The following is a 27,554-nucleotide window of genomic DNA, read 5'->3' as shown; positions in this document are numbered from 1 at the left end:
ATGGCCAATATACCACAGCTAAGGGCTGTATACTCTGCGATACATCGTGCCTAAGAACAGCCCTGAGCCGTGGTATATTGGTCATATACCACCCCCCCTCAGGCCTTAATACTTATTTAAACATTATGGAGTCTTAAAGGAGACCTGGGTGAGGCCAAAATGTCAGAAATATGCCAACTTTAAATCTATTATTTCTCAATTATGCTTTGATTCAAATGTCAAATATCCTGTAGGTCAACAATCCTTCCTTCAAAGCCCATTCCACGGGCTACACTGTGTTCTACGGGCTACATTGTGTTCTACGGGCTACATTGTGTTCTACGGGCTACACTGTGTTCTACGGGCTACACTGTGTTCCACGGGCTACACTGTGTTCTACGGGCTACATTGTGTTCTACGGGCTACATTGTGTTCTACGGGCTACACTGTGTTCCACGGGCTACACTGTGTTCTACGGGCTACATTGTGTTCTACGGGCTACATTGTGTTCTACGGGCTACACTGTGTTCCACGGGCTACACTGTGTTCCACGGGCTACACTGTGTTCTACGGGCTACACTGTGTTCTACGGGCTACATTGTGTTCTACGGGCTACATTGTGTTCAACGGGCTACATTGTGTTCTACGGGCTACACTGTGTTCCACGGGCTACACTGTGTTCCACGGGCTACATTGTGTTCTACGGGCTACATTGTGTTCTACGGGCTACACTGTGTTCTACGGGCTACACTGTGTTCCACGGGCTACACTGTGTTCCACGGGCTACACTGTGTTCCACGGGCTACATTGTGTTCTACGGGCTACATTGTGTTCTACGGGCTACATTGTGTTCTACGGGCTACATTGTGTTCTACCGACTACACTGTGTTCTACGGGCTACACTGTGTTCCACGGGCTACATTGTGTTCTACGGGCTACATTGTGTTCTACGGGCTACATTGTGTTCCACGGGCTACATTGTGTTCCACCGACTACACTGTGTTCTACGGGCTACATTGTGTTCTACGGGCTACATTGTGTTCTACGGGCTACATTGTGTTCTACGGGCTACATTGTGTTCTACGGGCTACATTGTGTTCTACGGGCTACATTGTGTTCCACGGGCTACATTGTGTTCTACGGGCTACATTGTGTTCCACGGGCTACACTGTGTTCCACGGGCTACACTGTGTTCTACGGGCTACACTGTGTTCCACGGGCTACACTGTGTTCTACGGGCTACATTGTGTTCCACGGGCTACACTGTGTTCTACGGGCTACACTGTGTTCTACGGGCTACACTGTGTTCTACGGGCTACATTGTGTTCTACGGGCTACATTGTGTTCTACGGGCTACATTGTGTTCCACGGGCTACATTGTGTTCCACGGGCTACATTGTGTTCCACGGGCTACATTGTGTTCCACGGGCTACATTGTGTTCCACCGACTACACTGTGTTCCACGGGCTACATTGTGAAAATCCCCACAATCATGTTATGTTCTTTGTCTGGGTTGTGAGGAATCACTCATTACCTACCACAGGGTCGTCCATGTTATGAGGTCTATTAATGCTATGAATTATGGTGCAAATATTGCACCATAATCTACAACATAAGGACATTAAAACTTAACTGGTCATCATGTTCCTTGTTTCGTGATCCTTCGGGTTAAACCAAGAATAAGGTTGTGTTGTGTGCGTGCGGTCTTCGTCAGACACAGACACAATCCCTGCCTAATCCAGATGGTGTGATAAGGGTTTAGGGTTTAGGGTGTTAGAGGAGAGACAGTGTCAATATTCTAAAAAAATTAACCCCCCCCCCCAAAAAAAAAAAAATCTGAACATGAGAATAATTCAGATAAAATTCCAACTGATAAGAGGCTCATGTGTAAACGGATATCTGACAGCAATAAATGGTTAGCATATCAGCGGTTCTGATCCCCTCTAACTGGGGACTAATTTAGACCTGGGACACCAAGTAGGTGCAATTAATTATCAGAGAGATGTGGAAAAACAGCAGGCTCCGGACCTCGAAGGGTCACAGTTGAACACCCCTGCACTATTCTACCGTACCAAGCAAAAAAAGGTAGGAACTGCTCATTTGGTCATAAATAAAGTCAATTTTTGCTACATTAAATACATGCTTAATCATGTGGACAAATATCCTGCCTCTATTGTACTGTGTTTTGGAGAGAATATGGGGCATGTTAGCAGTAAACTGTATAAAGTCACTGTGAAACCAAGGTATATAAAAGTCATTTTTCTCAGATCCACGCTATGAGCAGTTAGTTACTGTATGTTTTGGCTTGCTAGGGCAGAATCACCCTGTACAAGCTACAGAGGCTTGCGCATGTTAACTAGTACGAGCCGATCAATTCTCAAGCAACAACGTACCTGAAACCTCAAACCTCTATTGTCATACTGCAGTTGCAATGTTACAGTTAATACAACCTTTCAACCAGCCCACATCGCCAACCTTTCAACCAGCCCACATCGCCAACCTTTCAACCAGCCCACATCGCCAAACTTTCAACCAGCCCCCATCGCCAACCTTTCAACCAGCCCCCATCGCCAACCTTTCAACCACCCCACATCGCCAACCTTTCAACCAGCCCACATCGCCAACCTTTCAACCAGCCCACATCGCCAACCTTTCAACCAGCCCACATCGCCAACCTTTCAACCAGCCCACATCGCCAACCTTTCAACCAGCCCACATCGCCAACCTTTCAACCAGCCCATATCACCAACATTTCAACCAGCCCCCATCACCAACCTTTCCCAGAAAACCTTTTCCTTTCCCCCAGCCCCCATCGCCCAGTCTTCAGAAAGGACCCCCTTATGGCCTAAGGGTTCCTACGATGTGATTTGGTTACTTTTTTTAAATTCTACTTCATAAAGAAAAATGTCAAGAAATTCAAGGGGTCTCTATATATTTTTTGCAAGGCATTGTAAGATGCAGCAGCGTACGTGATGAGTCAAGAGTTAGTGCAAAAAAAACAAAATGGGGGTCAATGCAGAGAGTTAATCAAATAGCTACCAGGACTATTTCTTTGTTTAAAAGTGCAATGTGTAGGAGTCGCTCCACTAAAATTACAAAAAAGGGAACCACAGACGTAGTGCACATAGAACAGAGTTTCTTAAGACTTGCTTTTAAATGAGAGCGACAGATCTATAACTCATATTTCTACGTGAATTTGGGTCGCCACCCCAAAAAAAAGGTTCCGCACTGCAGCGTTTAACTGTGTTATGGAGTGTGTACACGTACCTGTGTGTGCTAGGCTTGGCCGACATACCAGACGGTATGATGTGTCAAATCATGTGTCAATGATCTCCAGCTCAGGGCTTCAGCCATGCATGTGTGTATTAAATAATATATATATATATATATATAGTATAACTAGTGGCTAGATGTCAAGAGCAAGCTTCTAGGTTACAGCAGAGATCCCTGTTGTCTACACTGTTCGGTGAGTAAAACAAACACTATACCGCCCATTGTGTCCAGTAGTACCATATCAACACTATACCCATTGTGTCCAGTAGTACCATATCAACACTATACCCATTGTGTCCAGTAGTACCATATCAACACTATACCCATTGTGTCCAGTAGTACCATATCAACACTATACCCATTGTGTCCAGTAGTACCATATCAACACTATACCCATTGTGTCCAGTAGTATCATATCAACACTATACCCATTGTGTCCAGTAGTACCATATCAACACTATACCCATTGTGTCCAGTAGTATCATATCAACACTATACCACCCATTGTGTCCAGTAGTACCATATCAACACTACACCACCCATTGTGTCCAGTAGTATCATATCAACACTATACCACCCATTGTGTCCAGTAGTACCATATCAACACTACACCACCCATTGTGTCCAGTAGTACCATATCAACACTATACCACCCATTGTGTCCAGTAGTACCATATCAACACTATACCACCCATTGTGTCCAGTAGTATCATATCAACACTATACCACCCATTGTGTCCAGTAGTACCATATCAACACTATACCACCCATTGTGTCCAGTAGTACCATATCAACACTACACCACCCATTGTGTCCAGTAGTACCATATCAACACTATACCACCCATTGTGTCCAGTAGTACCATATCAACACTATACCACCCATTGTGTCCAGTAGTATCATATCAACACTATACCCATTGTGTCCAGTAGTACCATATCAACACTACACCACCCATTGTGTCCAGTAGTACCATATCAACACTATACCACCCATTGTGTCCAGTAGTACCATATCAACACTATACCCATTGTGTCCAGTAGTATCATATCAACACTATACCCATTGTGTCCAGTAGTACCATATCAACACTATACCACCCATTGTGTCCAGTAGTATCATATCAACACTATACCCATTGTGTTCAGTAGTACCATATCAACACTATACCCATTGTGTCCAGTAGTATCATATCAACACTATACACATTGTGTCCAGTAGTACCATATCAACACTATACCCATTGTGTCCAGTAGTACCATATCAACACTATACCACCCATTGTGTCCAGTAGTACCATATCAACACTATACCCATTGTGTCCAGTAGTACCATATCAACACTATACCCATTGTGTCCAGTAGTATCATATCAACACTATACCACCCATTGTGTCCAGTAGTACCATATCAACACTATACCCATTGTGTCCAGTAGTACCATATCAACACTATACCCATTGTGTCCAGTAGTACCATATCAACACTATACCCACCCATTGTGTCCAGTAGTACCATATCAACACTATACCCATTGTGTCCAGTAGTACCATATCAACACTATACCCATTGTGTCCAGTAGTACCATATCAACACTATACCACCCATTGTGTCCAGTAGTACCATATCAACACTATACCCATTGTGTCCAGTAGTACCATATCAACACTCTACCCATTGTGTCCAGTAGTACCATATCAACACTATACCCACCCATTCTGTCCAGTAGTACCATATCAACACTATACCACCCATTGTGTCCAGTAGTACCATATCAACACTATACCCATTGTGTCCAGTAGTACCATATCAACACTCTACCCAGTGTGTCCAGTAGTACCATATCAACACTACACCACCCATTGTGTCCAGTAGTATCATATCAACACTATACCCATTGTGTCCAGTAGTACCATATCAACACTATACCACCCATTGTGTCCAGTAGTACCATAACACTATACCACCCATTGTGTCCAGTAGTACCATATCAACACTATACCACCCATTGTGTCCAGTAGTATCATATCAACACTATACCACCCATTGTGTCCAGTAGTACCATATCAACACTATACCCATTGTGTTCAGTAGTACCATATCAACACTATACCCATTGTGTCCAGTAGTACCATATCAACACTATACCCACCCATTGTGTCCAGTAGTACCATATCAACACTATACCACCCATTGTGTCCAGTAGTACCATATCAACACTATACCCATTGTGTCCAGTAGTACCATATCAACACTATACCGCCCATTGTGTCCAGTAGTATCATATCAACACTATACCCATTGTGTCCAGTAGTACCATATCAACACTATACCACCCATTGTGTCCAGTAGTACCATATCAACACTATACCCATTGTGTCCAGTAGTACCATATTAACACTATACCACCCATTGTGTCCAGTAGTACCATATTAACACTATACCACCCATTGTGTCCAGTAGTACCATATTAACACTATACCACCCATTGTGTCCAGTAGTACCATATTAACACTATACCACCCATTGTGTCCAGTAGTATCATATCAACACTCTACCACCCATTGTGTCCAGTAGTACCATATCAACACTATACCCATTGTGTTCAGTAGTACCATATCAACACTATACCCACCCATTGTGTCCAGTAGTATCATATCAACACTATACCACCCATTGTGTCCAGTAGTACCATATCAACACTATACCACCCATTGTGTCCAGTAGTACCATATCAACACTATACCCACCCATTGTGTCCAGTAGTACCATATCAACACTACACCACCCATTGTGTCCAGTAGTACCATATCAACACTATACCCACCCATTGTGTCCAGTAGTACCATATCAACACTATACACATTGTGTCCAGTAGTACCATATCAACACTATACCCATTGTGTCCAGTAGTACCATATCAACACTATACCCATTGTGTCCAGTAGTACCATATCAACACTATACCCATTGTGTCCAGTAGTACCATATCAACACTATACCCATTGTGTCCAGTAGTACCATATCAACACTATACCCATTGTGTCCAGTAGTACCATATCAACACTACACCACCCATTGTGTCCAGTAGTATCATATCAACACTATACCCATTGTGTCCAGTAGTACCATATCAACACTATACCCATTGTGTCCAGTAGTACCATATCAACACTATACCACCCATTGTGTCCAGTAGTACCATATCAACACTATACCACCCATTGTGTCCAGTAGTACCATATCAACACTATACCACCCATTGTGTCCAGTAGTATCATATCAACACTATACCACCCATTGTGTCCAGTAGTACCATATCAACACTATACCCATTGTGTTCAGTAGTACCATATCAACACTATACCCATTGTGTCCAGTAGTACCATATCAACACTATACCCACCCATTGTGTCCAGTAGTACCATATCAACACTATACCACCCATTGTGTCCAGTAGTACCATATCAACACTATACCCATTGTGTCCAGTAGTACCATATCAACACTATACCGCCCATTGTGTCCAGTAGTATCATATCAACACTATACCCATTGTGTCCAGTAGTACCATATCAACACTATACCACCCATTGTGTCCAGTAGTACCATATCAACACTATACCCATTGTGTCCAGTAGTACCATATTAACACTATACCACCCATTGTGTCCAGTAGTACCATATTAACACTATACCACCCATTGTGTCAAGTAGTACCATATTAACACTATACCACCCATTGTGTCCAGTAGTACCATATTAACACTATACCACCCATTGTGTCCAGTAGTATCATATCAACACTCTACCACCCATTGTGTCCAGTAGTACCATATCAACACTATACCCATTGTGTTCAGTAGTACCATATCAACACTATACCCACCCATTGTGTCCAGTAGTATCATATCAACACTATACCACCCATTGTGTCCAGTAGTACCATATCAACACTATACCACCCATTGTGTCCAGTAGTACCATATCAACACTATACCCACCCATTGTGTCCAGTAGTACCATATCAACACTACACCACCCATTGTGTCCAGTAGTACCATATCAACACTATACCCACCCATTGTGTCCAGTAGTACCATATCAACACTATACCCATTGTGTCCAGTAGTACCATATCAACACTATACCCATTGTGTCCAGTAGTACCATATCAACACTATACCCATTGTGTCCAGTAGTACCATATCAACACTATACCCATTGTGTCCAGTAGTACCATATCAACACTATACCCATTGTGTCCAGTAGTACCATATCAACACTATACCCATTGTGTCCAGTAGTACCATATCAACACTACACCACCCATTGTGTCCAGTAGTATCATATCAACACTATACCCATTGTGTCCAGTAGTACCATATCAACACTATACCCATTGTGTCCAGTAGTACCATATCAACACTATACCACCCATTGTGTCCAGTAGTACCATATCAACACTATACCCATTGTGTCCAGTAGTATCATATCAACACTATACCACCCATTGTGTCCAGTAGTACCATATCAACACTATACCACCCATTGTGTCCAGTAGTACCATATCAACACTATACCACCCATTGTGTCCAGTAGTACCATATCAACACTATACCCATTGTGTCCAGTAGTACCATATCAACACTATACCACCCATTGTGTCCAGTAGTACCATATCAACACTATACCCATTGTGTCCAGTAGTACCATATCAACACTATACCACCCATTGTGTCCAGTAGTATCATATCAACACTATACCCATTGTGTCCAGTAGTACCATATCAACACTATACCACCCATTGTGTCCAGTAGTACCATATCAACACTATACCCATTGTGTCCAGTAGTATCATATCAACACTATACCCATTGTGTCCAGTAGTACCATATCAACACTATACCCATTGTGTCCAGTAGTACCATATCAACACTATACCACCCATTGTGTCCAGTAGTATCATATCAACACTATACCCATTGTGTCCAGTAGTACCATATCAACACTATACCCATTGTGTCCAGTAGTACCATATCAACACTCTACCACCCATTGTGTCCAGTAGTACCATATACCCCAGTATGGTACAGAAACGGTATGAAAACCTGGATACTGCCCCAACTCGACTGAGTGAGTGAGTGTGTTAGAGAGTGGTGGGTTAGGGGCTGTTAGGAAGTAGGCTGGATTAGAGATTAAGAAACCGTCATCAGGAAGGCAGGCAGGGGGAAATGCCCTAATCCAGGAGCAGGGGGGAGAGGCAGAGATTATGAAGGGGAAGGGGGATATAGGGAAGAGAGGAGGGGATATGTTAGGTTGACATTTTATACCCCTGGCCAAAGAAAATCAAGGAGAAAAAGCCAGGGACACACTACGGTAATGTCAAAGGAAATGGCACAACCCAACCAATGTCCTTAGACACAACCCCTATCCTAAAGCAGGATGAACAGGGGGCCAATGTCAAACCCCTCATCTCTCTTCCACGTGTCAAACCCCTCATCTCTCTTCCACGTGTCAAACCCCTCATCTCTCTTCCACGTGTCAAACCCCTCATCTCTCCTCCACGTGTCAAACCCCTCATCTCTCCTCCACGTGTCAAACCCCTCATCTCTCCTCCACGTGTCAAACCCCTCATCTCTCCTCCACGTGTCAAACCCCTCATCTCTCCTCCACGTGTCAAACCCCTCATCTCTCCTCCACGTGTCAAACCCCTCATCTCTCCTCCACGTGTCAAACCCCTCATCTCTCTTCCACGTGTCAAACCCCTCATCTCTCTTCCACGTGTCAAACCCCTCATCTCTCTTCCACGTGTCAAACCCATCCTCTCTTCCACGTGTCAAACCCCTCATCTCTCTTCCACGTGTCAAACCCCCCATCTCTCTTCCACGTGTCAAACCCCCCATCTCTCTTCCACATATCAAACCCCCCCTCTCTCTTCCACGTGTCAAACCCCCCATCTCTCTTCCACGTGTCAAACCCCCCATCTCTCTTCCACATATCAAACCCCCCCCATCTCTCTTCCACATATCAAACCCCCCCATCTCTCTTCCACATATCAAACCCCCCCATCTCTCTTCCACATATCAAACCCCCCCATCTCTCTTCCACATATCAAACCCCCCCATCTCTCTTCCACATGTCAAACCCCCCCATCTCTCCTCCACGTGTCAAACCCCCCCATCTCTCTTCCACATATCAAACCCCCCCATCTCTCTTCCACATATCAAACCCCCCCATCTCTCTTCCACATATCAAACCCCCCCATCTCTCTTCCACATGTCAAACCCCCCCATCTCTCCTCCACGTGTCAAACCCCCCATCTCTCTTCCACATGTCAAACCCCCCCCATCTCTCTTCCACATGTCAAACCCCTCATCTCTCTTCCACGTGTCAAACCCCTCATCTCTCTTCCACGTGTCAAACCCCTCATCTCTCTTCCACGTGTCAAACACATCATACAGTTGAAGTTTACATAGCCAAATACATTTAAACTCAGTTTCACAATTATTGACATATAGTCCAAGTAAAAATTCCCTGTTTTAGGTCAGTTAGGATCACCACTTTATTTTAATATTGTGTAATGTCTGAATAATAGTAGAGAGAATTATTTATTTCAGCTTTTATTTCTTTCATCACATTCCCAGTGGGTCAAAAGTTTACATACAGTCACTTAGTATTTGGTAGCATTGCCTTTAAATTGTTTCACTTGCTCACACACTCTTTTCAGTTCTGCCCACACATTTTCTACAGGATTGAGGTCAGGGCTTTGTGATGGCCACTCCAATACATTGACTTTATTGTCCTTAAGCCATTTTGCCACAACTTTGGATGTATGCTTGGGGTCATTGTCCATTTGGAAGACCCATTTGCGACCAAGCTTTAACTTCCTGACTGAGGTCTTGAGATGTTGCTTCAATATATCCACATAATTTTCCTTCCTTATGATGCCATCTATTTTGTGAAGTGCACCAGTCCCTCCTGCAGCAAAGCACCCCCACAACATGATGCTGCCACCCCCGTGCTTCACGGTTGGGATGGTGTTCTTTGGCTTGCAAGCCTCCCCCTTTATCCTCCAAACATAATGATGGTCATTAAGGCCAAACAGTTCTATTTTTGTTTTATCAGACCAGAGGACATTTCTCCAAAAAGTACAATCTTTGTTCCCATGTGCAGTTGCAAACCGTAGTTTGGCTTTTTAATGGCGGTTTTGAAGCAGTGGCTTCTTCCTTGCTGATTGGCCTTTCAGGTTATGTCGATATAGGACTCGTTTTACTGTGGATATAGATACTTTTGTACCTGTTTCCTCCAGCATCTTCACAAGGTCATTTGCTGTTGTTCTGGGATTGATTTTTACGAAAGTACGTTCATCTCTAGGAGAAAGAATGCGTCTCCTTCCTGAGCGGTATGATGGCTGCGTGGTCCCATGGTGTTTATACTTGCATACTAATGTTTGTACAGATGAACGTGGTACCTTCAGGTGTTTGGAAATTGCTCCCAAGGATGAACCAGACTTGGAGGTCAACAATTTGTTTTTCTGAGGTCTTGGCTGATTTCTTTTGATTTTCCCATGATGTCAAGCAAAGAGACACTGAGTTTGAAGGTAGGCCTTGAAATACATCCACAGGTACACCTCCAATTGACTCAAATTAGGTCAATTAGCCTATCAGAAGCTTCTAACGCCATGACATATATTTTGGGGAATTTTCCAAGCTGTTTAAAGGCACAGTCAACTTAGTGTATGTAAACTTCTGACCCACTGGAATTGTGATACAGTGAATTATAAGTGAAATAATCCGTCTAAACAATTGTTTGAAAAATTACTTGTGTCATGCTCAAAGTAGATGTCCTAACTGACTTGCCAAAACTGTAGTTTGTTAAGACATTTGTGGAGTGGTTGAAAAACAAGTTTTAATGACTCCAACCTAAGTGTATATAAACTTCTGACTTCAACTGTTAATCTTCCACATCTAGATCTGTTGACAATGATGACACCAGAAAAAATAGAAAATCACACCAAGGTAATGTGTGAGTTGGAGGCAGTGGTACAACAGATTGGTTGCTGTGTATCCAAACAAGGCTCAATGAATGCGGTCAATTTCATGTACAGCAGCTCTCTTTTAGTTGGCACATTCTTAGCTGTAAATATATATAAAACTTACAGATACAAAACGTTTAAATTAAAAAGTTATGCTCTCAACAACTGAAATGTATTTGGCTTGTCCCTCTTTGCACCAGGCATAGCTGTAACTCTAGCTCTACTACAAATGGACAGGTGTTGAAAATAAAACACGGATGACATTCTCAAAAAGTTGCCTTTGAACCAGACGGACACTTTATAAATAGCTCTGTTGCGTGTACTACAGATCGCTGGCTTAAACACAGTAGGACTGCTGGTCTTTGATGCTAGTTCTGTTATTTCAGTTGTAAAATGCAGCTTGACGTACATGGGGCGTGAGTAGCGTCTCTGCCTCGGAAACCACCTCGTCCGACCGACGTCCGTCCGTCGGTAGAAGAATGCGTAAAGTATGTTGTGAGCGGGATAGTAGCAAGTGCCGACATAAGATTTCAAACTCCACTAAATATTCAGTTACCTCCAAACAAACACATTCATACGACGGCAACACGCTTACTTAAAATAGTTTTAGCAATTTAACTTCGTTTTGGCATCAGCGGCCATGCTACAGTTAGCTAACATTAGCGATTTAGTTTGCCAACGAACTCACAAGTTCAGAAAAGTCAACTTACCTCTCGTAGATTGACGGTGCGCCTGGTTTATCCAAAGTTTTCAGAAATAAAACGCACTCAGCGACATGAACGTTGTCGTATTTACATCGGATGAATGACCGACCGTCCGTCGACCCCGCCCCCCAGAAACAGGGTCGCTTGGTGGGAGGGCTGCGGCGCGGTTCTCTGCCGGAGAGGAGCGTCTGTCGCCGGTAAGAAAAGTGAACTCTCAGGGTGAGTTGCGGTCGGGTTGGAAATGGAACACGACGTAGAGGACAGGACGTAAAAAGGAGCGTCGCTTCTTCAAAGAGAGTGAGTGGTGTCTCAAATAAGGGAAGTCATGAATTCTAGTAAGGCTTTTAGAGGGTTTGTAAACTAAACATTGAACACCAATTTAAAATGGTACTACTCTGTCTGGGATACAGGCAAACTCTCAAAATCAGATATTTATTGAATAGACAAGACACTGAGAAACTATAGACAAACCATGCATGGTTTGTAGACAAAATAAGACAAAAGTGAATCATCTTTCTAGAAGCTGAATAACTAGATGAATCCAGGTGTGATTGTCTATCATTAGAAATGGACAGAAAAAAAATCATTACATTTTAAAAAAGGACCAACATTTCAGTTCATTTAATCATTTTATATTTAAGTTGACCCATCTATATATAAAACGCATAATGGAAAATGACAGCTGGGCTGATTAACAAAAAGTATTTGGAGGCTAATTGTCAGATATACTATTAACGAGACAATATTGCCATGTATATGTTGTTTCAGTGGCGAACCATGAATATAGGTAGGACCTTGAATATAGGCCTTGAGGGACCAAAAATATAATCAAATGTGTTGTATCAAACTCAATTACCTAGAAAATAACAGAAAACACAGCGTCACTTAATGTGCCAAGATTTTATTTTCTGAAGTCGGACTGTTCAGGTTCTAGTGGAGGAGCAATACCTTTTGACGACATTATGAATGAATCAAAACAGTCCTGGCTGTGCTTCAGGCTGCCGCACGTGGAAACAGAACAGTCATGGACACGTGACACACAGCGTAACATGGTAGCCGAACAACACCTCTATCACCAATAGCGACAACAGTAGTGTCACAAAGGTGACAGGCTCGTGTTGCTGTAAGGACAGCGGCCGCAATACCTGTGCAACTCCATGGTCGATGAGGAAGAGCCAGATTTGGTCAAAACGCAGACAAAGCGGATAGACAGGAGACAGCAGTCACAAACAGCATCAGATAATGTTACAGAATAAGCATCCCGTTCACTCCAGTAGCCCACGTGAAATCATACCTATGCAAAAGCACAACCATTTCATTTCCAAAATGATATGACCAAATCAGCTACTACTTCCCCATTAAAAATATATTTTATCACGTTCAGCACACTAACCGTTGATCTATGGTTTTAAAAAAAATGATATGACCAAATCAGCTATTACTTCTCATTAAAAATATACTGTATTTGATCTAAAGTTTAAATGCAATAATCTGTTTCAAAAGGAAACGCTTAACAGCAAGCGAGTTTAAAAAGTGCCCTTATTCTCTTAAAAAAAAAAACGGTCCCACCCACGCATGTCAAAAAGTGATTTGTTTCATTCATCGGTCAAAATTCTGCCCTAATAGACACTTTTCCAGTAAGAAAAGTCATATATATTTTTTTTTTAAAGTTGTCAAAACGAAATATATTTTTTGGGTTTCTCATACACTTACAATGATGTTTTGATTCTTGCTTGGACAGTCGCTAAGATGATATTTGGTTGTGATCTTTACAAAATACCTATTCTGGATGCAGCAGTTGTAGTGAAAGCCAGGGAGCTATTTCACCCGCTGAAGTTGAACAGTTTTTTTTAAAAGTATAAATGCAGTTGACTTGAGACGATAAAAACATTAAGCTGGACATCCAATTATAATTGAAATGCACTCATAAGCAACATGTAAATCAAGGCTTTTATTTGCTGCTGTTCTATAAGAACTCCCCCTTGTCCTGACACGGGGTCTATTGGGTTAAATGGCAGGGGCCTACTGTCCAGCTTCTGATGGCTTAGCCAATGGTTGATTGAGCTAGCTAGATTTTACTACCCAGAGACCACCATAGAATATCCTGATTAGATATTTTCGCTCTTCGGTATTAACCCTTCTCTCTTTCAAACAAATTGAAGATATGAAATCAGAAGACCACACAATTATTATACAGATGAAATGGAAATTAAAACGAAATTTCATTAAAAAAAAAAACACACCTTTTTATAAATCCTTGGGCCTTCTCTGAAAGCATAGAAGCCCCCCCACACTGATATGTTTCAATATTCTATAGTTAGGTGGGTAAGTAAACCATAATCATTTAGGTTAAGGGCACTTAAGGCACAAATGTGACAGGCTACAATCTTTAGGTTACATTACTTCAGATAAATTGACTAATAATCTCAATATAATTTTACAACAAATTTACAAATAACTAAATAATTGGAAGAGAGGTGTGTAGGCAACCCTGTTCCTGGAATGCAGCAGGCCCTGCAGGATTGTGTTCCAACTAGGCAACTCATCAGACCAACTGAGCGAATTGACCAGTTCAATGATTCGCCTAAATTCAACACACCTGGTCTTACAGGCCAGTTAAATAAGGGCCTTTGGCCCTCCAGGACCAAGGCTGGCCTTGGGGTGTATTCATGCCGTCGATTCTGTTGCACAACAGAACGTTTTGCAACTGTTTGGAATTCATTGGAAAAATTCAGGTAAGTCTCACCTCTTTTCGTTACTTAAAAAAAAAAAAAAAAAACATTTTGCAACATAATTGGCAGAATGAAAACACCTGGGTTAAGCTATATTACAGCTTCAACAACTTTAACATCGATACTCTACAAAAAAATAATTTAATAAATCAATCCATATTAAAATAAAGTACAAGGTTATATTACCTTTGTATCAATTGTCTACATACAGCACAGACTGTAATAAAATATAGATTGCTACATTCATCATAAGAAACCTTTACAGTATCTTTCCGCTATTCAGAAATATATTGTGTCAAACTCTATAAAAAAAAACAAAAAATGTAATTTGTTGAAATTGTAATTCAGTAGAGCAGATGGTTCTAAAGAGGCCAGCCGCCTCTCCCACCAAGGGTCAGTCCCAAATGGCCCCCTATTCCCTAGGGGCCCTGGTCAAAAGTAGTGCACTACATAAGGGATAGGGCCCTGGTCTAAAGTAGTGCACTACATAAGGGACAGGGCCCTGGTCTAAAGTAGTGCACTACATAGGGAATAGGGCCCTGGTCTATAGTAGTGCACTACATAGGGGATAGGGTGATATTTGGCATGTATCCTACAAGTGTGTGCACCAGAGATTACATTAAATTCTGTTGAGGCGGTAGACGGAGAGGGCGGCGGTAGACGGAGAGGGCGGCGGTAGACGGAGAGGGCGGCGGTAGACGGAGAGGGCGGCAGCAGAGTTGGCACTTGCAGTTTTCTACTTCCTTCTCCCACTACACTTCCACCCTCCCTCTCCCCTAGAATCTACTTCCTCCTCCCACTACACTTCCACCCTCCCTCTCCCCTAGAATCTACTTCCTCCTCCCACTACACTTCCACCCTCCCTCTCCCCTAGAATCTAATTCCTCCTCCCACTACACTTCCACCCTCCCTCTCCCCTAGAATCTACTTCCTCCTCCCACTACACTTCCACCCTCCCTCTCCCCTAGAATCTACTTCCTCCTCCCACTACACTTCCACCCTCCCTCTCCCCTAGAATCTACTTCCTCCTCCCACTACACTTCCACCCTCCCTCCCTCTCCCCTAGAATCTACTTCCTCCTCCCACTACACTTCCACCCTCCCTCCCTTTCCCCTAGAATCTACTTCCTCCTCCCACTACACTTCCACCCTCCCTCCCTCCTAGAATCTACTTCCTCCTCCCACTACACTTCCACCCTCCCTCCCTCTCCCCTAGAATCTACTTCCTCCTCCCACTACACTTCCACCCTCCCTCCCTCTCCCCTAGAATCTACTTCCTCCTCCCACTACACTTCCACCCTCCCTCCCTCTCCCCTATAATCTACTTCCTCCTCCCACTACACTTCCACCCTCCCTCCCTCTCCCCTAGAATCTACTTCCTCCTCCCACTACACTTCAACCCTCCCTCCCTCCCTCTCCCCTATAATCTACTTCCTCCTCCCACTACACCCTCCCTCCCCCCTAGAATCTACTTCCTCCTCCCACTACACTTCCACCCTCCATCCCTCTCCCCTAGAATCTACTTCCTCTTCCCACTACACTTCCACCCTCCCCCCTCCCCTAGAATCTACTTCCTCCTCCCACTACACTTCCACCCTCCCTCCTAGAATCTACTTCCTCCTCCCACTACACTTCCACCCTCCCTCCCTCCTAGAATCTACTTCCTCCTCCCACTACACCCTCCCTCTCCCCTAGAATCTACTTCCTCCTCCCACTACACCCTCCCTCTCCCCTAGAAACTCCTCCCCCTCCCACTACACTTCCACCCTCCCTCTCCCCTAGAAACTCCTCCCCCTCCCATACTGCTGATAGTGGAAAAGAAAACTGAGCAGCAGTTGACTAACAGCCACATTTGAGTGGTTGGAAGTCCAGAACCTCATTATACACTAGAAGATACAGCCTCTAGGACCTAGACACTATGTCCTGAGCACCCCAGAGGATCTGAAAGGACTGGACCTATTAGGAACAATATGAGTACAGCTCCACCTTGCCTCAGGGGACAAATGCCCCAGGGGGTTGTTTCTGGACAGGGCCAAAAGTTCTCTCATTCCCATCCTTGCATCCGATGATCATCATCCTTCTATTGTCCTTGTTCATCACTCTTCCTTCTCCTTCTCCTCCAGTTTCTCATCCTCCCCTGCTTCCTTCTCCTCCTCCTCCCCCGCTTCCTCTCCTCCGGTTCCTGACAGGGTGGCGTCCTCCCCCAGCATGCGGCAGAGATCCGACAGGCGCTGTTGCATCTTGGGTATCCCAGAGAGCTGGGACTCCAGCTTCTGTTTCTCATCCTGGAGAGAGACACGTGTGGAGGCGTCCAGCCTCTCAAAGCGCCAGCCACCCTCTCCGTCGAACTGAAGCAGGTGGGTGTGGTACTTCCTGTAATGGGAAGGAAGGAAAGGTGCATGTTTGAGATTGACTAACATTGTATTAAAATCAAATGGATCACCGTTATCCAGAGAGATCGGAGATAGTATAGGAGCTGCGTGGGGAACCGATTCATTACGGGTATAGGAGCTGCGTGGGGAACCGATTCATTACGGGTATAGGAGCGGCGTGGGGAACCGATTCATTACGGGTATAGGAGCTGCGTGGGGAACCGCTTCATTACGGGTATAGGAGCTGTGTGGGGAACCGCTTCATTACGGGTATAGGAGCTACGTGGGGAACCGCTTCATTACGGGTATAGGAGCTGCGTGGGGAACCGCTTCATTACGGGTATAGGAGCTGCGTGGGGAACCGATTCATTACGGGTATAGGAGCTGCGTGGGGAACCGATTCATTACGGGTATAGGAGCTGCGTGGGGAACCGCTTCATTACGGGTATAGGAGCTGCGTGGGGAACCGATTCATTACGGGTATGAGCTGCGTGGGGAACCGCTTCATTACGGGTATGAGCTGCGTGGGGAACCGCTTCATTACGGGTATAGGAGCGGCGTGGGGAACCGCTTCATTACGGGTATAGGAGCTGCGTGGGGAACCGATTCATTACGGGTATAGGAGCTGCGTGGGGAACCGCTTCATTACGGGTATAGGAGCGTCGTGGGGAACCGATTCATTACGGGTATAGGAGCTGCGTGGGGAACCGATTCATTACGGGTATAGGAGCGTCGTGGGGAACCGATTCATTACGGGTATAGGAGCTGCGTGGGGAACCGATTCATTACGGGTATAGGAGCTGCGTGGGGAACCGCTTCATTACGGGTATAGGAGCTGTGTGGGGAACCGCTTCATTACGGGTATAGGAGCTGTGTGGGGAACCGCTTCATTACGGGTATAGGAGCTGTGTGGGGAACCGCTGCGTGGGGAACCGCTTCATTACAGGTATAGGATCTGTGTGGGGAACCGCTTCATTACGGGTATAGGATCTGTGTGGGGAACCGCTTCATTACGGGTATAGGAGCTGTGTGGGGAACCGCTGCGTGGGGAACCGCTTCATTACGGGTATAGGAGCTGCGTGGGGAACCGCTGCATTACAGGTATAGGAGCTGCGTGGGGAACCGATTCATTACGGGTATAGGAGCTGCGTGGGGAACCGCTGCATTACAGGTATAGGAGCTGCGTGGGGAACCGATTCATTACGGGTATAGGATCTGTGTGGGGAACCGCTTCATTACGGGTATAGGAGCTGTGTGGGGAACCGCTGCGTGGGGAACCGCTTCATTACGGGTATAGGAGCTGCGTGGGGAACCGCTGCATTACAGGTATAGGAGCTGCGTGGGGAACCGCTTCATTACGGGTATAGGAGCTGCGTGGGGAACCGATTCATTACGGGTATAGGAGCGTCGTGGGGAACCGATTCATTACTGGTATAGGAGCTGCGTGGGGAACCGCTTCATTACGGGTATAGGAGCTGTGTGGGGAACCGCTTCATTACGGGTATAGGAGCTGTGTGGGGAACCGATTCATTATGGGTATAGGAGCTGCGTGGGGAACCGCTTCATTACGGGTATAGAGGCTGCGTGGGGAACCGATTCATCTGGCCTCTACTCCATATGAAGTGACTAGGGGTATGGGTTGTTCCTGCCTGGTCTACTCCATATGAAGTGACTAGGGGTATGGGATGTTCCTGCTTGGTCTCTACTCCATATGAAGTGACTAGAGGTATGGGATGTTCCTGCCTGGTCTCTACTCCATATGAAGTGACTAGAGGTATGGGTTGTTCCTGCCTGGTCTACTCCATATGAAGTGACTAGGGGTATGGGTTGTTCCTGCCTGGTCTACTCCATATGAAGTGACTAGAGGTATGGGATGTTCCTGCCTGGTCTCTACTCCATATGAAGTGACTAGGGGTATGGGATGTTCCTGCTTGGTCTCTACTCCATATGAAGTGACTAGGGGTATGGGATGTTCCTGCCTGGCCTGGCCTCTACTCCATATGAAGTGACTAGAGGTATGGGATGTTCCTGCCTGGTCTCTACTCCATATGAAGTGACTAGAGGTATGGGTTGTTCCTGCCTGGTCTACTCCATATGAAGTGACTAGGGGTATGGGATGTTCCTGCTTGGTCTCTACTCCATATGAAGTGACTAGGGGTATGGGTTGTTCCTGCCTGGTCTACTCCATATGAAGTGACTAGAGGTATGGGATGTTCCTGCTTGGTCTCTACTCCATATGAAGTGACTAGGGGTATGGGTTGTTCCTGCCTGGTCTACTCCATATGAAGTGACTAGAGGTATGGGATGTTCCTGCTTGGTCTCTACTCCATATGAAGTGACTAGGGGTATGGGTTGTTCCTGCCTGGTCTACTCCATATGAAGTGACTAGAGGTATGGGATGTTCCTGCCTGGTCTCTACTCCATATGAAGTGACTAGGGGTATGGGATGTTCCTGCTTGGTCTCTACTCCATATGAAGTGACTAGGGGTATGGGTTGTTCCTGCCTGGTCTCTACTCCATATGAAGTGACTAGGGGTATGGGATGTTCCTGCCTGGCCTGGCCTCTACTCCATATGAAGTGACTAGAGGTATGGGATGTTCCTGCCTGGTCTCTACTCCATATGAAGTGACTAGGGGTATGGGATGTTCCTGCTTGGTCTCTACTCCATATGAAGTGACTAGGGGTATGGGATGTTCCTGCCTGGTCTCTACTCCATATGAAGTGACTAGGGGTATGGGATGTTCCTGCCTGGCCTCTACTCTACTCCATATGAAGTGACTAGGGGTATGGGATGTTCCTGCCTGGCCTGGCCTCTACTCCATATGAAGTGACTAGGGGTATGGGATGTTCCTGCCTGGCCTCTACTCCATATGAAGTGACTAGGGGTATGGGATGTTCCTGCCTGGTCTACTCCATATGAAGTGACTAGGGGTATGGGATGTTCCTGCTTGGTCTCTACTCCATATGAAGTGACTAGGGGTATGGGATGTTCCTGCTTGGTCTCTACTCCATATGAAGTGACTAGGGGTATGGGATGTTCCTGCTTGGTCTCTACTCCATATGAAGTGACTAGAGGTATGGGATGTTCCTGCCTGGCCTGGCCTCTACTCCATATGAAGTGACTAGGGGTATGGGATGTTCCTGCCTGGCCTGGCCTCTACTCCATATGAAGTGACTAGGGGTATGGGATGTTCCTGCCTGGCCTCTACTCCATATAAAAGACACAGCAGTGACAGAGGCTGAACTCTCAGATCACCACTGCCCCCTACTGGAGGTTGCATATATACTCAGGCTGCGTTTACACAGGAAACCCAATTCTGGGGTGTATTCACTAGTCACAAAAAAAACCCAGTTTCATTTGGCTTCCATTTGCTTCCTAATGTATATACACACCCTTTTACCCCCCACTAATGGTCTTTTGACCAAGGGTTGGAATTGGTTCAGGGAACAGAACCAAAAGATAACATGAGGAACACAATCCAAACCAAAGCTGATCCATAGTGTTCCGGAACAGAACCATTCTTTTATTTTACATTTTATTTTAAATAACGGTTCTGTTCCGGAACACTATGGATCAGTTTCGGTTCTGTTCCGGAACAGAACCTTTATTTTAAATAACGGTTCTGTTCCGGAACACTATGGATCAGTTTCGGTTCTGTTCCGGAACAGAACCTTTATTTTAAATAACGGTTCTGTTCCGGAACACTATGGATCAGTTTCGGTTCTGTTCCGGAACAGAACCTTTATTTTAAATAACGGTTCTGTTCCGGAACACTATGGATCAGTTTCGGTTCTGTTCCCTGAATTTAAAAAAACACACGAGAACCGGTTATTAACAATTTCTTTTTCTTTTTTTAAGTCCCACAAATCGCAATAAAACCCTCACACTGTCACTCCAACGTATTCCAACGTCTGCCTCCCAGCTGGAGTAGGTTACCCAGTCTCTTCCCCTCTGAAGCATGTTTACCGCCGACATCACAAGACTCATTCAGAAATTAGGGAGACATGTTTAATTAGAGAATACATTTACTTTTTTCCCAATGCTACTACAGTTATCGCGTTTCACTGTTTTTATTAAACTAAAACAAGGCGTTCTTAATTAAATTGCTGCGCTGCGCACACAAGCCTGTTAGCTAGCTAGTTATAACATTTGCTCTGGTCCAACGTTAAACCAACTCTCAGAAGTTCAAAGACATTTCAAAAGTTCCTCCGTAGGAAGCCAGTCCTCCGCAGGTAAAATTCTGTGGGTCTAATTCAGATAATGCATCTCATAATAAGATGCCCATCTCCTCCAAGTCAAGTCTCCTCAATCCTCTCGCCCTTAATTTCAGTCACATCTCACGCCCCACACTGACAGGCAGATCAGCGCGCTCGGTTTCCTTTATGAGCAAAACCACGCTGTTACGTCAAAATACTAAATTTGCTCTTAACGACTTTCCTACACAGATTGAAATAAAGTCGCTCACCAAGCAAGCAGCTCTATCCACACTAAATTGGTAAAGTACATTTAATGTTGAGCTAAATGTTTTAAAAAAATAACTCAAATGTATATTGAACAAAAATATAAAAACAACATTTAAAGTTTTGCTCCCATGTTTCATGAGCGGGGAATGAAAAGATCAGAAATGTACATCCCCTGTTAGGGAGCATTTTTCCTTTTATATTCTCTTATGGCATTACATTTAATGTATCTACCATAAGCCGTCTCTAACATCGTTTTAGAGAATTTGGCACTACGTCCAACCGGCATTACAACCACAATGATAATGCACAGCCCCATGTCGCAAGGATCTGTACACAATTCCTGGAAGCTGAAAACGTCCCAGTTCTTCCATGGCCTCCATTCTCAGACATGTCACCATTGAGCATGTTCGTGATGCTCTGGATCGACAGTGTGTTCCAGTTCCCGCCCAATATCCAGCGACTTCACACAGCCATTGAAGAGGAGTGGAACAACATTCCACAGGCCACAATCACCAGCCTGATCAACTATGTGAAGGAGATGTGTCACGCTGCATGAGGCTAATGGTGGCAACACCAGATACTGACTGGGTCTCTGATCCACACCAGATACTGACTGGTTCTCTGATCCACACCAGATACTGACTGGTTCTCTGATCCACTCCCTTACCTTTGAGGTATCTGTGACCAACAGATGCATATCTGTATTCTCAGTCATGTGAAATCCATAGATTAGGGCCAAATGTATTTATTTCAATTGACTGATTTCCTGTGTAAACTCAGTCTCACCTTCTAGAGCACATTGCTTAGATCAGAAAACCAATCTAATTTCATATTTATGTTCCCCATACAAAACAAGTTTCCTTCAGGAATGAATTGTTAGATGAATAAATACTGAATCTGTAAAAAAAAATAAAAAATGGCTATATAAATAAATAAATAGGTTGATTGATAAGCATGCTGACCAGAGGGAGGGTCGATGGGTTATCGACAGCAGTGCTATCCCAGCATCCTTTGCTGCCTGGAAGATCTTCCCCTCCACGTCGATGCTGACAGCGCTGGTGCACTCGTCTAGCAGGGCATACTTAGGCCTGGGCAAGACAACACACACTGCATTAGTGTGAAATCCAAAGACACCATTTCCAGTCCTCTAACGCTGATACGGTATAGGAATAGATTTTTTTTTTTTTTTTAATCGCGTTGAGACAACAGCTAGGTTTTTAGTTTCCATCCTTACACGTGTCTGGTGAAGAATACAGTTTATTATATGTGACATACCTGTGGTAGAACATCCGTGCCATCCCAATCCTCTGTTTCTCTCCTCCTGACAACACATCCTTCCAGTCGCTTTCTGCACTCCACCCGCCTTCCCTCTCCAGTATGTAGACCAGGTTGACGGTTCCGAGGATCCCCTCTAGCTGCTGGTCCGTGAATCCTCTCTCCTCCATCTCGGTCTCGGTGTCTGGGTAGATCAACTGGTCTCGCAGGGTTCCCACTGACATGTACGGTCTGATGGACAAACACGAAACAAACATTAAGATCAACTATAGAAAAACCACACATAACAATGCTTTACAGATCTGGCTAAGTTAAATCAGATTTTCTTGGCATATGATTTTTAAAAAATCGGTTCTTTTTCCTGAAATCTGAACAACCAAGCAGCACATGGAATCAAATATTTCAAGAAACATTTCAAACCACCTGATTCCTGGCCATGAGACTTGTCTGTGGTCAAACCACCCGATTCCTGGCCATGAGACTTGTGTCTGTGGTCAAACCACCTGATTCCTGGCCATGAGCCTTGTCTGTGGTCAAACCACCCGATTCCTGGCCATGAGACTTGTGTCTGTGGTCAAACCACCTGATTCCTGGCCATGAGCCTTGTCTGTGGTCAAACCACCTGATTCCTGGCCATGAGCCTTGTCTGTGGTCAAACACCCGATTACTGGCCATGAGACTTGTCTGTGGTCAAACCACCTAATTCCTGGCCATGAGACTTGTCTGTGGTCAAACCACCTAATTCCTGGCCATGAGACTTGTCTGTGGTCAAACCACCTGATTCCTGGCCATGAGACTTGTGTCTGTGGTCAAACCACCTGATTCCTGGCCATGAGACTTGTGTCTGTGGTCAAACCACCTGATTCCTGGCCATGAGACTTGTGTCTGTGGTCAAACCACCCGATTCCTGTCTATGAGACTTGTGTCTGTGGTCAAACCACCCGATTTCTGTCTATGAGACTTGTGTCTGTGGTTTTTAGACATTTGGCATATCTTGTTGCTAGTGTAAGCCAAGTCAACTAAAATGATTCTTGTGTGAGAAACGACCCAACTAGATTATCAGCCAATCAGAAGCGTGCAAAATCCTTTTCGGTCACGTCTTTGATTGACAGTTCAATCGTCGCAGTCCTCGAGCAAGCCTTGTAGAGGAAGTGCCATTTTATGACAAGCTTCGTGAAGCCCCCAAAAAATTACCTCAAATAACGAGTGAAACCGAGCCATCTCCCCGGGGGAGACTGCGCTAACCGAGCCATCTCCCCGGGGGAGACTGCGCTAACCGAGCCATCTCCCCGGGGGAGACTGCGCTAACCGAGCCATCTCCCCGGGGGAGACTGCGCTAACCGAGCCATCTCCCCGGGGGAGACTGCGCTAACCGAGCCATCTCCCCGGGGGAGACTGCGCTAACCGAGCCATCTCCCCGGGGGAGACTGCGCTAACCGAGCCATCTCCCCGGGGGAGACTGCGCTAACCGAGCCATCTCCCCGGGGGAGACTGCGCTAACCGAGCCATCTCCCCGGGGGAGACTGCGCTAACCGAGCCATCTCCCCGGGAGAGACTGCGCTAACCGAGCCATCTCCCCGGGGGAGACTGCGCTAACCGAGCCATCTCCCCGGGGGAGACTGCGCTAACCGAGCCATCTCCCCGGGGGAGACTGCGCTAACCGAGCCATCTCCCCGGGGGAGACTGCGCTAACCGAGCCATCTCCCCGGGGGAGACTGTGAAACCGAGCCATCTCCTCAGGGGAACTGTGAAACCGAGCCATCTCCCCAGGGGAACTGTGAAACCGAGCCATCTCCCCAGGGGAACTGTGCCACCGAGCCATCTCCCCAGGGGAACTGTGCCACCGAGCCATCTCTTCAGGAGGAACTGTGCCAACGAGCCATCTCTTCAGGAGGAACTGTGCCAACGAGCCATCTCTTCAGGAGGAACTGTGCCAACGAGCCATCTCTTCAGGAGGAACTGTGCCAACGAGCCATCTCTTCAGGAGGAACTGTGCTTACGAGTGAAACCTAGCCATCTCTTCAGAGGAACTGTGAAACCTAGCCATCTCTTCAGAGGAACTGTGCTAACGAGTTCCCCTCCTGCTTCAAGATGTCCACCATCATCCTTACCGACCCGTAGCCCTCAATTCAGTCATTATGAAGTGGTTTGAGAGGCTAGTCAAAAGACCACATCACCTCGTCCCTCCGACACTCCACCCTCTCCAATTCTCCTACCACCCTGACCAATCCACAGATGATGCAATCACCATTGCACTGCACACTGCCCTCAACCACCAGGACAAAATTAATGCTGTTCAACACTACAATGCCTTCTAAGCTCACCAGAAAGCTCAGAACCCTGGGACTGAACTCCTCCCTAAGCAACTGGGTCCTGGGTCCGGGCCACCCCCGAACTGGTGAAGATTTTTTTATTTTACCTTTATTTAACTAGGCAAGTCAGTTTAGAACAAATTCTTATTTTCAATGACGGCCTAGGAACAGTGGGTTAACTGCCTGTTCAGGGGCAGAACGACAGATTTGTACCATGTCAGCTCGGGGGTTTGAACTTGCAACCTTCCGGTTACTAGTCCAGCACTAACCACTAGGCTACCCTGCCGCCCCAGATGGGCAACATTACCTCAACACAGAGCCCCCCCCACAAGGGCCGCAGTCTCCTCTCTGTATACACGTGACTGTGTTTCATCACACAGTTCCAACTTAGTCATCAAACTAGATGACGACAACAGTTTTTGGCCTGGTTACCAATGACGACGAAACGGTCTACAGAGAGGTGGTAGCCAACGACGACGAAGCGGTCTACAGAGAGGTGGTAGCCAACGACGACGAAACGGTCTACAGAGAGGTGGTAGCCAACGACGACGAAGCGGTCTACAGAGAGGTGGTAGCCAACGACGACGAAACGGTCTACAGAGAGGTGGTAGCCAACGACGACGAAGCGGTCTACAGAGAGGTGGTAGCCAACGACGACGAAACGGTCTACAGAGAGGTGGTAGCCAACGACGACGAAGCGGTCTACAGAGAGGTGGTAGCCAACGACGACGAAGCGGTCTACAGAGAGGTGGTAGCCAACGACGAAGAAATGGCCTACAGAGAGGTGGTAGACAACGACGACGAAACGGTCTACAGAAGCGTTTCTGGTCTATTTACTTGGTCAGGTTCTTTAAAAAAATGTTTAACCTTTTTGGGGTGTTACAAATAAACTCAGCAAAAAAATAAACATCCCTTTCAGGACCCTGTCTTTCAAAAAGAATTTATAAAAATCCAAATAACTTCACAGATCTTCATTGTAAAGGGTTTAAACCAGGCTTGTTCAATGAACCATAAACAATTAATGAACATGCACCTGTGGAACGGTCGTTAAGACACTAACAGCTTACAGACGGTAGGCAATTAAGGTCACAGTTATGAAAACTTAGGACACTAAAGAGGCCTTTCTACTGACTCTGAAAAACACAGAAAGAAAGATGCCCAGGGTCCCTGCTCACCTGCGTGAACGTGCCTTAGGCATGCTGCAAGGTGGCATGAGGACTGCAGATGTGGCCAGGGCAATAAATTACAATGTCCGTGCTGTGAGATGCCTAAGACAGCGCTACAGGGAGACAGGACGGACAGCTGATCGGCCTCGCAGTGGCAGACCACATGTAACACCTGCACAGGATCAGTACATCCAAACATCACACTTGCGGGACAGGTGCAGGATGGCAACAACAACTGCCCGAGTTACACCAGGAAAGCACAATCCCTCCATCAGTGCTCAGACTGTCCGCAATAGGCTGAGAGAGGCAGGCCCTCACCAGACATCACCGGCAACAATGTCGCCTCTGGGCACAAAACAACCGTCGCTGGACCAGACAAGAAACCTTCTGTTCGTGATTTCCTGCAAGACAGGAATGTCAGTGTTCTGCCATGGCCAGCGAAGAGCCCAGATCTCAATCCCATTGAGCACGTCTGGGACCTTTTGGATCAGAGGGTGAGGGCTAGGGCCATTCCCCCCAGAAATGTCTGGGAACTTGCAGGTGCCTTGGTGGAAGAGGGGGGTAACATCTCACAGCAAGAACTGACAAATCTGGTGCAGTCCATGAGGAGGAGATGCACTGCAGTACTTAATGCAGCTGGTGGCCACACCAGATACTGACTGTTACTTTTGATTTTGAACCCCCCCTTTGTTCAGGGACACATTATTCCATTTCTGTTAGTCACATGTCTGTGGAACTTGTTCAGTTTATGTCTCAGTTGTTGAATCTCCTGTTCATACAAATATTTACACGTTAAGTTTGCTGAAAATAAACGCAGTTGACAGAGAGGACGTTTATTTTTTGTTTACATTAGTAATTTCAAATGACAAAACATACCGTAGAATGCCACAAAAAAAATAAAATGATATACATCCAGGAAAATAAACTAGAAAGTGGGCCTCCACCAGACCTGAAGACTGGTGTTAGCACCCCTAGCAATTGCCTTAGACTTTAGCGCCATAGACCACGGAGGTGTGTGTGTGTGTGAACACTAACCTCTGAGGTATGTAGAACATGTTTTGGGGTGGTGGTTTGTAAAGCACCCCTCCATAGACTGGCCACAGACCACTGAGGATCCTGAACAGAGAACTCTTCCCACAGCCGTTAGGTCCTGTTATCAACAGATGCATACCTTCCTCCACCTGGGGAGAGAGAGGAGAGGGGAGGGGGGGGGGGGGGGGGGGGGGGGGGGGGGTTATA

At 45.7% G+C, this 27,554-nt stretch overlaps 2 protein-coding genes across 2 annotated transcripts in view; both read right to left on the bottom strand.

Moving 5' to 3' along the window:
• The window catches only part of plxnb3 (plexin B3), a 308,336-nt gene extending 296,099 nt beyond the window's left edge, over positions 1-12,237 (bottom strand). Inside the window, exon 1 of the mRNA XM_036989101.1 lies at positions 12,001-12,237. The gene's annotated coding sequence lies outside the window, so the exon portion shown is untranslated. The remainder of the gene's footprint in view (positions 1-12,000) is intronic.
• Positions 12,238-16,456: 4,219 nt separating this feature from the next.
• abcd1 (ATP-binding cassette, sub-family D (ALD), member 1) overlaps positions 16,457-27,554 on the bottom strand; it is a 31,344-nt gene continuing 20,246 nt past the window's right edge. Inside the window, exons 9-12 of the mRNA XM_036989100.1 lie at positions 27,351-27,496; positions 22,838-23,068; positions 22,525-22,650; positions 16,457-17,098 (exon numbers count right to left, since the gene is read on the bottom strand). Coding sequence (XP_036844995.1) covers positions 16,822-17,098; positions 22,525-22,650; positions 22,838-23,068; positions 27,351-27,496 — 780 coding nt within the window. The 3' untranslated portion in view covers positions 16,457-16,821. The remainder of the gene's footprint in view (positions 17,099-22,524; positions 22,651-22,837; positions 23,069-27,350; positions 27,497-27,554) is intronic.

This window comes from Oncorhynchus mykiss, chromosome 9 (genome assembly GCF_013265735.2).
Source record: "Oncorhynchus mykiss isolate Arlee chromosome 9, USDA_OmykA_1.1, whole genome shotgun sequence".
Taxonomy (NCBI): Eukaryota; Metazoa; Chordata; class Actinopteri; order Salmoniformes; family Salmonidae; genus Oncorhynchus; species Oncorhynchus mykiss.
The sequence above is the reverse complement of the archived record's forward strand: the minus strand, read 5'-3'. Positions and strand labels throughout refer to the sequence as shown.